This window comes from Physeter macrocephalus, chromosome 18, assembly GCF_002837175.3.
Source record: "Physeter macrocephalus isolate SW-GA chromosome 18, ASM283717v5, whole genome shotgun sequence".
NCBI lineage: Eukaryota > Metazoa > Chordata > Mammalia > Artiodactyla > Physeteridae > Physeter > Physeter macrocephalus.
This window is the reverse complement of record NC_041231.1, coordinates 3,678,386-3,693,726: the sequence shown is the minus strand read 5'-3', so window position 1 is coordinate 3,693,726 and position 15,341 is coordinate 3,678,386. Positions and strand designations below refer to the sequence as shown.

Genomic DNA, 15,341 nt, shown 5'->3' with positions numbered 1-15,341 from the left:
TCCTCCCCTGACCCGGGCAGGAGCGCGGGCTCTCCGGTGAGGTGTCCGTTCGCGGAGCCTCTTGCCCGTGTCTCCGTGATCTGACAGGGTCTGGATGCGCCTTCTGTCGGTGACGTGTGCACTGTGCGTCCCCAGGTGGCCGGCCTTTTCCCTCTTGAGGGATCTATATATACACATACACACGTACCATGTTTTCTCTATCCATTCATCCATCGATGGACACTTAGGTTATTTCCATACCTGGCAACTGTGAATAGTGCTGCCACGCAGGTGGAAGTACAGAAATCTCTTCAACGTAATGATTTCCGTCAGACATATTCCCAGAAGTGAGACTGCTGCATCATACAGTAATTCCATTTTTAGTTTCTTGAGGAGCCTCCATGCTGTTTTCCACAGTGACTGCACCAATTTACACTCCCACCAGCAGTGCAGGAGGCTTCCCCTCTCTCTACATCCACGCCAACTTTTGATGCCTCTTCTCTTTCTGATGATGGCCATTCTGACAGCTGTGAGGTGGTATCGCTTTGTGGTTTTGATGTGCGTTTTCCTGATGACTGGCGATGTTGAGCATCTTTTCATGTACCTCTTGGCCATCTGTGTATCTTCTTTGCAGAAATGTCTATTTAGGTCTTTTGTACATTTTAGCTCCTTGTATATTTTGGATATTAACTTCTTATCAAATGTGTGGTTTGCCAATATTTTCTCCCATTCCCTAGGTTGTCTTTTCATTTGTTGATGGTCTCCTTTGCCGTGCAGATGGTTTTAGTTTAATGTAGTCCCACTTGTTTAGTTTTGCTTTTGTTGCCTTTACTTTTGGTGTCATGCAAAAAAATCATCACCAAGACCAATGTCAGCATACTGCCTATGTTTTCTTCTATAAGTTTTATGGTTTCAGGTCTTATGTTCGAATCTTTAAACCATTTTGAGTTCATTTTTGTGTGTGGCATAAGAAAGTGGTCCAGTTTAATTCTTTTCAATGTGGATGTCAAGTTTTCCCATTACCGTTTATTAAAGAGACTGTCCTCTCCCCACTGCATATTCTCGGCTCCTTTGTTGTAAATTAGTTGACCATATACACATGGGTTCATTTCTGGGCTCTGTCTTCTGTTCCATTGATCTTTATGTCTGTTTTTATGCCAATACCATACTGTTTTGATTACTGTAGCTTTATAATATAGTTTAAAATAACTGACGCTGATCCCTCCAACTTTGTTCTTCCCTCTCAAGATTGCTTTGGGGTCTTTTGCAGTTCCATACACATTTTAGAATTATTTTTTATATTTCTGTGAAAAACGCCATTGGAATTTTGATACTGATTACACCGAATCTGTAGATTGCTTTGAGTAGTATGGACATTTTAACAATACTAATTCTTCCAATTCATGAACAGAGAATATCTTTTATGTCTTCTCCAATTTCTTTCATCAATGTCTTATAGTTTCCAGCATACAGACCTTTCACCTGCTTAGTTTATTCATAAATATTTTATTCTTTTTGATGTTATTGCAAATGGGATCATTTTCTTAATTTCTCTTTCTAACAGAGAGGGCGAGCAGCTTTAAGAAGATAGCTGGGAAGCTCCATCCTTGCCCCCATTTGTGACTGGGCCCTGAAGCTGGAGGTCAAATGTTCTAGGAGCCCATGGCCAGAAAGCCACACTGGAGTCAGGCAGGCAGACGGGAGGCTCTCCAGGCCAAGGAGACAGCATGAGCACAGGCCAGGGGTCTTGGCTGAAGAGGATACATCAGAGGCCTGACCTGGCTGCAGTGCAATGGGCACCCATGGGTTGGGGGTCAGGGATGGAGGGAAATGGGGACTTCATCCCTTAGGCAAGGAGGTCCAGAGCGTCTTTTAAGCAGGAGTAATACACGGTCAGTACTCTGGTGGTTTGCGGAAGATCTAAGCCAAAGACAAAGACACGCTCCCCAACTCCACCCACAGGTGCCCGGGTCTAGAAGAGCCTGTGGCCCTGGAGCTGGGTCAGCCCAGGGAACCATGGGCCTGCCTGGAGGGAGTCCAGTGAAGTTGTGACCCTCATGTGGTCACACCACCCACAGCTGGCTTCTGAATCAGGCAGGCCCTGCGGCCAGGACCGTGGGGTGTGTGAGCAGTCAGGCTCTAGGCCCAGGCACACAGGCCAAAGAGTGCCCAGGCACACAGGCCAAAGAGTGCAGTCTCCACCCCAGACCCTCCAAACGTCATTTTAGGGGACATTTTATTGTTTTTGTTAGAAACCAAGTGACCCGGACTTCCGGGGAAGAGAGGAGAGATGGAAAAGCGCGGTGCAGTGCTGCCTGTGAACTGCTCCTGGCAGGTACACCCAGCTCCCGGGGGCCAGCAGGGGCCCGTAATTACCACTGCTCTCCCATCTGCTGTGTGACCAGGAGGATCCTGTGACCCCCCAATTACAGTGAATCAGCAGAGAGCTGGGGACATCTGCAGGTGCAGTGTCCTGATCCTACACCTGAACTATCAGAGCCGACTCAAAGACCAGTGACCTGTGGTCCCATAGCTCCCCGGCTCTGGGAAGAGTCACAGGGCGGCGCAGCTCCCTCACTACACCCCCACCCCACCGTCCAGTCCGGTGGCCTCCCTCCCCTGGGGACAGCCAGCCCGAGCCCAGCACCGTCATCGTCCCCCTGTAGCGCCACAGATGCTGATTCCTGAAGGTCCACGGATGCCGTGGAAGCACAGCTGTGCACCCAGCCCTGACATCCCCCCACCGTGGGTAGACGCAGGGCGAGGGCACCGTGGAGACGCGGCCACCACGTCCCTCACAGCAGTGCCTGTTCCCACCACACAGTCACCGCGGCAGGCACGACAGGAACAGACACCAGGACACCGCCGCCCGCCAGCGAGGTGCCAAGGCCCCCACACACGGGGAGCGCCTGAGGCTTGGAGACCTGACACAGCAGCCGAGGTCACACAGCTGGTGGTGGACGGGGGACCGGAGGCCAGTCTGTGAGATGGCAGAGGCAGTGTCTCTGCCCACCACGTGCACTGCCACCAACACCGGCCCTCGGCCAGGCCTGTCCCCATGGGTCCTGCCTGTGCTGATGGGAGCAAGGAGGACGCGCACGCAGGAGGAGGTGGACCCGAGGCACGGCGGACGCCGACAGCAGGCCCCTCAGGCCCCTGCCACTCCAACCCCACGCCCCCGGCACACAGCGGGGCTGCTCCATCCAGAAAAAGACCACGCAGGTCGAACGGAGCACACGTGCAGCCCAGGGAGGTCTCCAGCTGGGAGGTAGACTGGAATCGCCCCGGCCCCCGAACAGAGAAGAGAAGGGAGGGCTTCCGGGGGGCACAGACCTGCTTCCAGGTCGGCGCTGTGCACGTTCCCCCAACCCCGTGCTGTGTCGACGGCCACGCGGGGCCCCCGTTGGGCGAGGCAGGGAGGGACTCCAGCTTGGTGTCTGGGCAGGCCCTGGATCTTGCGTGAGTGGGACATGAGCTCCACTGACGCCCCCAGGGGCACAGGCTCCACCATCAGGGTGGCGGCGCTGCGCCCTGGCGTGGAGCCATCTCAGGAGAGAGGGGGCATCTGCCGTGAACAACAGGCCCCACTGCTGTCCTTGGGACAGTTCAGACTTAGGGGCCGGCAAACCACCAACGCTCCCACCTACAACCACAAGTCCCATGAGGAGGTGACACACAAGAAAAAACAATACGGAGCACAAAGCACCCCAAGAGGAAGCACAGCTCCCCGCAACCCGCCGCGGCTTCACACAAGCAAGGAAGTACGGCTCGTTCCCGCCTCGTGGGGCTGACAGTCACGCATCCTCAAAACCCGGCTGCACTAGGTTGGCCTGGGAGGAAGTGCATGAAAGCCAGCACGGTCATGACAAGAGGACACATTTATTTTCACATGAATTATAAATGCCGGGAGCTCTTGACAGAACTCAGCTGAGCCCAGCACTTCTTCAGCCAAAAAGGTAGGAGGCCTTCCAGCAGGAACACGAGAATGTACTAGGAAACACGGGTTTTTGTCACAAGGCATTTCTCAGTCCCTGCTGCAGTGCCCGCGTCCAGAGAAGCGCCTGGGTCTCACTCGGACAGCGCAGGGCGGATGTGGGGCGGTGCAGCGCTCTGCAAACAGCACCCCGAGACCCAGGGCCCACGGCAGGTGGCAACCCGGACCCAATCGGACGCCCTGCTTCGGAGGCAGGCAGCAGGCCGGGCAGGGAGGCAGCAGGGACAGCCTGCGTGACGACGGGCGCGACCCGCGAGACCACCAGTGCCTGCCCTCGGTGCTTTTAACGCTCTGTGGGGCATGAGCACGTCTGCGTCCCTGAAGCTAGTAAACCTGACTGTGGTCACAAGAACACCTGCCACACAGCAGGCACCTGCCACACAGCAGGCACCTGCCAGAAAACACGTCCCAGCCAAAACCAATCTGCAGGGCAGGGGCTGGGGGCCCCCTCCCCTGATCCGGGTGCCCAGGCTTGGAAAGCAAGCGTGACCCCCAGATCACCTGACCTGCACACGGCACACAGAGTGGGCGCTGAGCCCTCCTCGCCGGTGCCCCCTCCTGGGACCAGACCCTGCAGGGCTGATGCCCCGCGGCCAGCTGCCCACAGGCTGGCTCGGGGTGCCCTGGTGCCTGCCTGCCTGCTCCCATGCCGAGGGAGTGAGGCTACCTGTGGGTCTGGGAGAGAAGATGAACACCCCAAAAGGGAAGCACCTGCCACACGTTTTGTCGGGCGAGCAGGGCACAGGACCCTCAGCCAACAGAAAACACTCCTCTCGTGGCAGGGAGCGAGCCCTGTCCTGCGAAAAAGCCGCGGCCCCAGCGGTCCCCAGTGCACACCCCGTGTCAGTGATCCTCAGGAAGATGGGTAGGCTCAGCCCTGCACACCCGCTGAAGCCCCTCCGGCCCCTGGATGCCACACAGCTCATCCAGGACACGGAAGGAAAGTCACCAAGCATGACCCGCCCCACACTCTCAGCAAGAAGCTCCTCTGAGAGGACGCCAGCCCTCTGGGGAGGAGTGAAAGGCAGGGCAGCCCAGGGGGTGATCCGAGGCCTGGGTCTTCTTCTTTTGACTCCTTTTCCATTCATTCATCACCTTCAACAGCTAAGAGAGAGCCAGGGCAGGGGCTGGGAAGGGGTGGTGAGGGGAGTGTTCTGCAGGGTCGGCGGAGGCCAGGCCGTGGCTGCTCACTCACTCGGGACGGCTCAGCCCTGAACTCCTGCCGTGCAGAGCTCCCAGGAGGGGCCTGGGGGCGTCCCAAGCTCGCCTGGGCTCCTTGGAGGACGACACTGCTCCAAGCTCTCCGGGTCACCCCTGCGCCCACCGCCTGCCATCTTCTCCACGGCCTCGGGAACCACACGCGGCCCCGACCAGCAAGGGCCTCCGGAACACTTGGTGATGGCAGCATGGATGGAATTTCTTTCCCAACAGAATCAACTAAACGGCGCGCACAGTCCGTGTGTGTGTGTGTGTGTGTGTGTGCGTGTGTGTGTGTGTTCCGTGTGTGTGTGTGTGTGTGTGTGTGTGTGTGTGTGTGTGTGTGTGTCGCTGCTTGCTCGGGCCTCCTGGTGCACAGACAGCCCTGACCCGTCTGGGTTCCCTGGTCGGCTTCCCAGCACAGCCGCACCCACCGTCCCCTCATCTGCCAGCAGAACGCGCGCCCGAGGGAAGCACAGCTACTCGGCGGGGGAGGCCGGTGACACAGCCTCCCGACTGGGTGCCAGCACCTCCCAGCTCCTCTCTCTGCTCTCAGCTGTCTCTTTAAGAACAAATTCTATCCTCTTAATACTTGGGATTTAATACCGTGAAAGTAGAAAGAACTCACCCCCGTCATAAGCAGCTAGACCGCTGAGCCAAGAGCGGGCCGACGATGCACCACGGAAGCACGCACGGCCCGCGCACACGAGCAGCTCCCATCCAGCCCGCCCGCGAGCAGACGCGGACTGACCAGCGCCCTTCCTCGCCTGCGCTGCCGGACGCCGAGCAGCATCCCTGGCCCCCACCCACTAGGGGCCCGCAGCAACGCCCCACGGCACCTCCAGGCCCCGCCCCGCGTCCCCGGAAGGTGAGACCCCTCCAGGTGGAGACCCACTGGCAGGCAGCCCGCTCGTGGGGAGGGCAACGGGAGGGTCCCTCACCTGACGCAGGGACCAGGTCCCGAGCTGCCAACGCACCAGGCCCTGGAGCCGAAAGTGGGCACGAGTCAGCACTGGCCCTTCACAGGCACAGCCTGGTAGGCGAGGAAAGCAAGTCGGTGCCGCCAGGCTCAGTGTCTCTGGGTCCCTTCGCGGCATCAACGCGGGGCCACGGGAAACAGTCTGAGAAGAGAACTCAACGCCTCAGGTCCCCCTCTCTGAGCAGCCAGAGACTCAGTTTCCAGCGGGCCGACGACACCCCGAGAGCGCCGTCTTCTCCCCGCCCGCCGAGGCCAGCAGAGTGCAGGGGCTGAGTGCCCGCCTACGCCCACCTCTCCTCCTGGTCCCAACCAGCACTAATGCACACGGGGACATACGAAGAACGCCAACCTCGCCTGTCCTCGCTGGCGGTCCCCCAGCCTGGGTCAGGGGCCTCTGGATGGTGCCCTCCATCCGCCACGGCAAGGGAACTGGCTCCCTCCCACTGCCCACGCCTCCGCTCCCAGCCCCCAGCAGTCCCAGCCCCCAGCAGCTGTTAGGAAGGCCCTGCCGAGATACAGCTGCAGCGGTGGGGGCGCCCGGCTGTCTCCCGTCCGCCCGCTGGGCTGGGGGGACCCCACTCAGTAAACATCACCTCCCGGCACCTCCGTCCCCCTCCCTGCCCGGGGGCCACTGGGCCGGCGTCTCCACCCGTTGAATCAGAAGAGTCCTTGTAAACAAGTCACGGGTCTGTCTTGAAGAGCAGCCAGGGAAGCCAAGCCGGGTTAAACAGCCCGTAGGGGTGCAGAGAAAGGGCCCGACAGGGAGAGCTGCCCCGAGGAGAGGCCGGACCCAAACCCCCGAAAAGCACGAAGGTCTCTGAGCGGGCGGTGAGCGCTCTGGAGGCGCAGCGAGCCCCGTCCTGCGGGAGGAGGCCGGCCACTCCGAAGCCCCTGTCGTAGGTTTCCACACTTTCCTTCCACTCAGAAGCCCTGGCTGAGGCGGTGAGGGCCAGAGTGGGCGCAGCCCCGCCTCCAGACGCTCCTCCTCCCCGAGGGCGACCCCCGGGGCCACGCGGAGGACCTGCTCGGGGCGGGGCCGTGACACCTGCTGAGCCAGCCTGGCAGTAGGGAAGGAGGAGTCCACACTCAGCTGGAGAACCCAGCGTGGAGGCCTCCTCTGCAGCCCCAGGCGCGCCCCGAGAACGCCCTCCCTGTGGGAGACAGGGCCCAGCATCACTTCTGAGAAGCCTGCAGGAAGCGGCTCTGCCCGGGTCTGCGGCTCCCATCAGCCTGCAGGCTGGCAGGAAGAGGCACAGCCCCGCCCCGTGGGATAAAAACTGCCACCGCCCAGAGGCCTATTTGTTTTGGAAGCGTCTCACTAATGAGCAGCTGGGACAGGTGATAACCACTTCCTCTATGCCCGCTCTGCAACCCTCAGTCCTGAGGAACCCGGGGAACAGGCCAACGGGGCCTGTCACGACCAGAGCTGGACCGCACCAACGCGGGGATCCGAGTGCGGGATCTGAGGAGGACGGAGCTGCTGGAGAGCCAGCCTGGCAGGCCAGGCCCGCGCCCTCTGCACGTGGCCCTCTGGCAGCCCAGGGCAGACTCTCAGTGCAGAAGGCGTGGACCGACAGCAGGCCGCCACAGCACCTTCCACCTTCCACCTTCCATACCGAGCTCCGCCATCCCGGCAGGAGAGGAGACGCGAGGGGTGGCCGGGGAGCTGGCGCAGCACCCGGGGGGCGGGAGAGCGGACCGGGTGAGCCAGTTCAGGCCGCGCCCTTCCCGCCACCCCGGGATCAGCGCCAGAGCGGCACTCAGCACTGGCATCTGGCGGGGGAAGGTGGGTGTGGCACGACCAGGGGACCCGGGAGCGGGCGGGTTACAGATGGAAGGCGCCGTCGGCAGGGAATTGGATCAAGCGGCCTCCAGGGCACCAAGACCCCGACCCCCCGCCTTCCGCCCGAGTCACCCCGAGAGCCAGACCTACTGCAGAAGCCTGGGCTGCGGGGCTGAGGGCAGCCGTGCATCGGGACACAGGGCTGGGTCTTCGCCACAGCAGCACTCCAAGGGCAGGGCAGAGGTGATAGTGACAAGGTGGCCTGAGGGCCGCAGGGCGCAGAGCCCTTGCACTCACTTTTTATGCAGGCGCCGCCTTGCCAGGTAAGCCCCAGCTCACTCTGAGGGGACAGAGGGCCTTCTCCACGGTGGACACCTCATAAAATCCCACCACCACCCGCTGGGAAGGTTACTACTAGGCCCATTTCACAGACAATGAAACTGAGGCTTGGGGAGGTAAAACAGGATGACTCGTGAAGCTGTAGTCGGGATTCAAACCCCAGACCATCCAGCCCCCGAGCCCCGTTCCCATCTCTCACATCCCCAGGTCTTAGCTCAAATGGCACCTATTCAAAGACGCTCCAGAAGCCCTACTAAAACGGCTCTTGAGCACCCACCCACCGGATTCCACCCTGCTTCCCAGCACGGCCTGGATCCCTCCGTGGGAGCTCCGCGCCTCCGCGCGGCATCATCCCTGGGACACACGTGCAGGGAGGATGCGCGCATATTCCACCGCGGGTGACCGTGCACGGCAGCTCTTTCCCACCGGCAAAGGAAACTGCTTCAGAGAAAAAAACCAGGCGACGAGGAGAACGTGGCCACGGCCCAAAGCCACACGGCTCCGCTCAAACAGGACCACGGGTCGCACGTGGCCCAGTCACCCACCAACGACCTCCTCGTCTTCTCCTTAAGCATCCGCATTCTATCCTCCGGTTCCAACTGTTCCTAGTCCCATGTCCCCGGGCTCCGTCCCACAGAACAGCCCTGCACACCACCGGGGGTACCCGGGCTGGGAGAAATCCTGTGCAGAAAGAAAAACAAACACGAGGAAGACAAAGAACGGCAGGCCCTCCAGCCAAGTCAGCTGGGAAGAGCCCGCGCCACCGCCTCTTCCGGACACGGCCACTGCTGGCGGGGGACACGCACAGAAGTCACCAGTGGGCACTGAGACCAGCTCCCAGACCAGCCTGCGGGGCCGACGCGCCCAACACAGGCACAGAGGGTGCCCCGCCGAGCACACCTATGCCTGGTGTTGGCCTCCCTCCCAGGCCATGCAGACCCGTCCCCGACAAAATCAAGGACGTGTGCTTGGGTGCATCTAAGTTTCCAGGACCACAGCAAGGACAACGTGGGGAAGGCTGGGACAGCGAGAACACTGACACAGGCCTCCCCACAGAGGCAGCCTCCAGCGCCCACTTGTGCGAACCCCTCCCAGGCCACCATGAGCTCTGGACAAGTCCAGCAGCCAGCGCCCAGTGCCGCCCGGCTTTCCCAGCATCCCGAGAAGAGGCCTCGGTGAGCCCAGCAGACAGTGACGCCTGGGGGTGAGAAGCCAGGACAGAGGCTGGAACAGGGCACTGCGGCTGCCCCGGGCCCTGCCCACCCCGCAGAGCCTCCCTGCGGTGCTCCGGCGGGTCCCTGGGGACACTTGCGCAAGGGTTCCCTGCAGACACCCCAAGCAGGAGGACAAATGAGAAATGACGCGTTGCCAAGGGTGTCCAGGCACGTGGGGCTCGTTCTGCAAGGGCTCCGTGTGACCGTGGCCCTCTTTAGAGGGATCTGAACGCACCCTAGCCCCAGGCCACAGCGACTGCCCGCCTGGAAAGCAGCCGCTCCTGCACGTGCCCCTGCAACCACAGGTTCCAGGGCCCACTGGCCGCAGTTTTTCTCCTCGTGCCTCTGTGCCTTTGCACATGCCGTTCCTCCTTCCTGGGGCGCGACCTTTCCTCCTTTCTACTTGGAAAACTCCTGTGCACCCTCCCAAGCCGCCCTCCTGGCCCGTCCTCTGCCGCCCCGCATCATCTGCTCCTCCTGCACCAGCCTGACAGAGCACAGACTGTCTTCTCCGTCGGGGACACTCTGATCCTGAGCTCGGGGTCTGGCCCAGGACAGCCGGTGAATATGCAGTCGGGACTGGAGGTCCCCCGGCAGGAGGGGGTCCGGCTCACGGCTGGGAGAGGCTGGCTCACAGCAGCACCATCCGGGGTCAGCAGAAAGCAGGGACAATCCAGGTGTCAGTGGAGAGGCAGCACGTGCGTATCTGCACACCGTGGAATATCGTTTGGCAACAAAAAGGACGGCTGACACCAGCAACACCACTGACGAACGTTCACAACGTTAAGCTAAGTGAGCTGCTCACAGAAGACCACGTGCTGCGATTCCATCCCACTTCCATACGAAACGCCCAGAAGAGGCCCATGTGTAGAGATGGAAAGTAAATGGGTGGCTGCCTAGGGTCAGCGAGGGAACGGGAAGCCACTGAACTCGAGGTTTCTTTCGGGGGTGAGGCCAACATCCTCAAACTAAACTGCGGGGATGGTCACACAACCCTGTAATTATACTAAAAATTACTTACTTGTACACTTAAAGCAGGTAAACTTTACAGTAGGTACATTATACCTCATCGAGGCTGTTAAAAAACCCCCAAAGCCTAGAGAATCGAGCAAGCTCAGCCTGGGTGCCCTCGTGTGGGATCTGACTGCCAGCCACGCGACGCCCTCCCCAGAGGCCAAGCGCCGAGGGCAAGGCATCAATGCCCGGCTCAAATACCCGCAGAGGTGGCACCCACGGGCTGGATCCCCTTCACCCGAGCGCAAGATTCCTGCCGGCAGACCCACCAGGCCCAAAAGCCCCCGACCGCGCAGCACGCCCTGGGCACTGCCCGACGGCGCCGACTCCACCGCCCCGCGGAGTCAATCGCCAGGCCAGGAGGCCTGTCTCCTCTGGCCAGAGCCAGGAAGCCCTACCCTGCGCCTCACCCCACCTCGATCCGCCCCCGGGGAGGAAAGGAGGTGCTGACGTCAAGGCCCGAGAGGCCCCGGCAAGGGGCTCGCGGGGTGCGGGCTGGGCTAGAGGGCGCGGGCGGGCAGGTCCCTGCAAACTTCACCCCGTAGGCCCCCACCAGTCAGAAGGGGAGGAAGTGCGTTTCCTCTTCTATATTCCCAGATGCTGGCTGGGAAGCTTCTGGACCCGGCTCCGCCGGGTAAAATGTAAACCGCACGCCTATCGTCCGCTCACAGATGCCTGCCACCGCCAGCTGAGGACAGGACAAAAGTTCTCCCCAAACTGCCACGCTCTGCGGGGTGGCTCCCTCGCCGCCCCAGCTCATGCAGCTTCTGCTCTGGGCAAGGGTGCCACCCTGTCGGCCGCTGTCCAGAATGGGTAGAGCCAAGGACCCCGGAGGTGACCTACACAAGCAGCGCACCCCTTTTCAAGTTAGAAAGTACTTTTGTAAAAAAAAGAGGACAAAAATTACCACACACCTCGGTGCTCAATGCCAAGCAGAGGAGACGCACAGTAAGACGACGGATGCGAGCTGCCCGTCGCAGAACCCTCCTGCACGTGAGCCCCAGCAAAGTCCAGCAGCAAGCTGTAACACGCTGGCTTTCTTTCCAGCTTCCCCGAGCAGGTTTCCTGCAGGCCCCCCTTTCCTCACACACGGCAGGCAGAGCTGAAGATAAGGCTGCCAGCATTACTCAGCAAGGCCCTTTCAGTGACAGGGAAGGTGTGGTCTCGCTCGAACGTCTGTAAACCGCTCTTCTGGTCATGACAGTGATCAGAGGAGGAGGAGGAGGAGGGCGCCCCGTTTGCCACTACAGCTGAGTCCAGACTTTGTCCCCCGTGGTGAACAAATGCAAAGAAACTTCTTTTAAAACGAACAAAAAACATTAAAAACATGAGAACTCTATTCCACACAAACCGGTTGACACTGAAGATGTGAATTAATAAAAATATCAAGAAAGGGTAAAACATCACACACTTCCTCAATTCCTCCAGGCTGAAACCTGGCTAAGGGATTAACTGAAGTCCCAGCACTGAGCATGTACAGGGCATCTGGCAGGAGCCAGGCCCTTCACGCGCCGCCGGCTGGCTCTCCTCCCAAGAGGGGCCAGGTGGGGTGGCAGGGGGACCAGAGCGGGAGAGCTGGGGTCTCTGCTCTCACTCCCTGTGCAGCTGTGAAGTCCAGGCCTCTGCATCCTCACACTTCACAGCAGATGCTCAGTAAACCTATGGGAGGGACAGAGGGCCACCCGGGCCCTCCCAGCTCTAGCTTTCTCAGACACCACCCTGGAAACACGCTCTCGAGAAGATCAGAACTTGACTACTGAGATTGTTCCACTTTTTTTTTAAGGGGGGGGTTCATAGTTAAGGAAATGTTAAAGAATTCATGATTCACCAAGTCTGATACGCAATCCACCAAGTTTGGAAACACATGCACGAAGAGAAGCAAACTCCATCCTAACCCCTCTTTGGAGAGCTCTAGTTCCCTTTCAGAACTGCCTACTTTACAGCCAGTCGGCAGCGAACGCTCCTTCCCTCCCCAGACACCACAGAAGCAGCAGCTCCGGGCCTGCCGTCCCTTTCAAAGCTGTCTTCCTCCAACACTGGGCCCGGCCTCCCCACCACGGGGAGGTAAGTGCTCCGCTGATCTTACCCAGACGGTCCTGACAAGCGCCTCGAGGAGCAGACCCTTCTAAGCCTAGCTGTGGTAAATTTCTGGTTGTTCACAATGATTACAATAAAGTCCATAAAGCACAGACCTCAGGCAGTTAAAAAAACTGACCGCTGGTCAGTTTCCAGGTACAGAGTACCTGCTTCTTATGGACATGAGCACATAATGACCACACACAGACAAAATACAATCAGCTGCCCCCTCGGCAACCCAGCTGATCGGGCTGGTCCCTTCGACCCTAAGCCCTGTTAATTCAACTCAGCCAATCAATAGCCTACTCCCCTGAAACCGACTCATGGGAGGCCAGGTAGCCTCCAAAGCAATCCCTCCTGATAAACACAGAAAGCAAGCATCTATGGTTCAAAATAAAGCAAACACAGCTGTCTGCCCTCAACTCTTGGTGCCCGTGGGTTACGAAGGCCTCCTGCAAACATCTCTCCTTACTAACAGTAACCAGCACCCACCAATGCCAGGCACTGTGGTAAACGCTTTAGTGGACCCTTCCACAACACCACGCTGCAAGGACCATGATTTCCACTTTACAGGTGACTTTTTAAAAGCAGGTCTGGAGAAGAAGTAACCCCCTAGAGTCACACAGCTAACAAGCAGTGGGGCTGGGACGGCAGTGTTGCCTCTGCAAGAAGCCAGGTGAGCGGCCCTGCCCCGCGGCTGGCCGCCTGCATCACCCACATGCCGCCCTGAGCCCTGCGCTCTGGCTCCAGGTCTACCCCGTCACACTCAGCAACTCTTTGGCCTCTTTATTCATCCTTCACGCTGTCTGGTCTCCCCTGGTCTCCCCCTTCACTAAACTCCACCCAGCCTGCCGGGAAGGATGGGTCTCATTCATGTCCCTGACTACGCCGACAGCACCCTCCCCTCTGCCTACACCCCGAAAGGACCTGACAGAAACTGACACGAAACGTACATCGGACCTTGCACCTCCCTTCCCGGACTTCAGTGTCTAGACAAGCCCTTCCACCGGTCGAGGTCAAGGACACAGCAACCGCTCCCTCACTCCCAACCCAAGCTCCCGGAGTAACTAACCTAACTCCAGAGGGGTGCTATACAAACCAGAGCTGGGCACAGATCGGATGGAGGACCACGCTACTGGGTGAAAAGTGCCAGCCCTTCTCGATCCTCAAAAAGTGGAAAAAAAAAAAAAAAAGAGAAAGAAAAGAAAAAAATGATGGCTTTAGGGAGAATAACTTGTTGAAGACGACGTGACGTTCTATACGTTTATCTAACTTCCAGCAAGCCCAACACACAGGCCGACGAGAGGGAGAGCCCAGCCCAGGCTCCGGTGCTGATGCTTCCTTCCTACCCCGCCCTGCGGCGGCCGCCCGCGGAGACGCCGATCGCAGCCCGGCCCCGCCGACCTCGCCCCGGCGGACGTTGGCAGAGTTGGGTTGTTTTGCTTCTTTTCCCTCGTTTTTTAAGGAGCTGTTCTCTGCCGGCGTCAAAGTTATCTCTTCCCGAAGCAAGTTCGCCGCGGCGACCGGCGAGAGCAGCCTCCGTCCGACCTCCCCCGCCGCCCGACACCCAGCGGCGAGGTGTGGCCGCCTGCCCAGGGCCGGCTCCCGGGACGCGACGCTCCGCGCGGGCGCCGACTGCAGGCGGGACGCGGCCCCGCTCCCGGCCCTGCCCCGACCCCGCTCCGGGGAGCCCCGGCCCCGCGCCCAACCCGGGGACGCCCCTCGCCGGCCCGGCCCGCGCCGCCCGGCCCGCCGCCCTTGACCGGTGCCGCCCGCGGCGCGCCCCGCGGCCCCTCCCGCGGCCCGGCCCGCCAGCCCCGCCACCCCGCCGCCCCGCCGCCCGACTCACCCCATGAGCCAGTCCATGGCTGCGCGGGGACCGCCGCGCCCGCCGCCCGACTCTTTCGGCCCTCAGCTCGCGGCGGCGGCGGCCGGAAGTAAACACTCGCTCGCACACTCCTACACGCGCGCCGCGGGCGCCGCCGGAAGTGACGCGCAGCGCGCCGCCGGCTGGGAAACGTAGTCCGGGCCGCCCCCGCCGCCCCTACAGCCCTGTCCCCCACCGGCCCACCTCCTGGAGCCTGCGCGGGGATCCCCTGACACCCCGGGATGTCCCTTGACACCCCAGGATGTCCCCCCACACGCCGCTGTCCCCTCACACCTCACTGTCCCCTCACACCCCGGGATGTCCCCTCACACCCGGGATGTCTCCCTAAGTCCGGGATGTCCCCTCCCATCTCGCTGTCCCCCTGCTCCCCATACTGCCCCCTACGCCCTGGCCGCCCCATGTCGCCAGAACGCCGCAGCCCCTCCCCCCTCCTCGGGTCCCCTCCGCCACTGGCTTCTCTCCAGGCTCAGTAAGCTTCGCATGTCAGGCTGAGCCGTCAGCTGGCAGCAGGGGAAGTTTTCGGGGACAGGACCGGCACGGTGTTGGCCGCTCCCTTCTCGGCCCAGGGAGCGAGAGCCTCTGAGCCCCGCGCCCTCGCATCCCAGCGGCCTCCCCTGTGACCTGAGCCCCACTCTCTGCCCGTCCCGGCGGCGGAGACCAGCCCGCGACACCCCTCCATCCAGCCTCCTGGCAGCCATGGGGCCCTGGACGCGGGGACAGTCAACGAGACTAACAGAGGTCTGTGGGGCGGCTCCTTCCCCAAGGAAGGAGAGAGCCTGGGGCAGGCGCTGGGCTTTGGCTGCCCTACAGGGCAGATGCCTGCAGGGACGGGCGCCTGTCCAGGGACCACATCGGTGGTGGAAGCCGCTGGCTGAGAT

At 60.6% G+C, this 15,341-nt stretch overlaps 1 protein-coding gene across 1 annotated transcript in view; it reads right to left on the bottom strand.

Annotated features, from left to right (window-relative positions):
* Positions 1-14,548, bottom strand: part of MOB2 (MOB kinase activator 2) — a 52,190-nt gene extending 37,642 nt beyond the window's left edge. The window contains exon 1 of the mRNA XM_024117582.3: positions 14,425-14,548. Coding sequence (XP_023973350.1) covers positions 14,425-14,441 — 17 coding nt within the window. The 5' untranslated portion in view covers positions 14,442-14,548. The remainder of the gene's footprint in view (positions 1-14,424) is intronic.
* Positions 14,549-15,341: the final 793 nt, after the last annotated feature.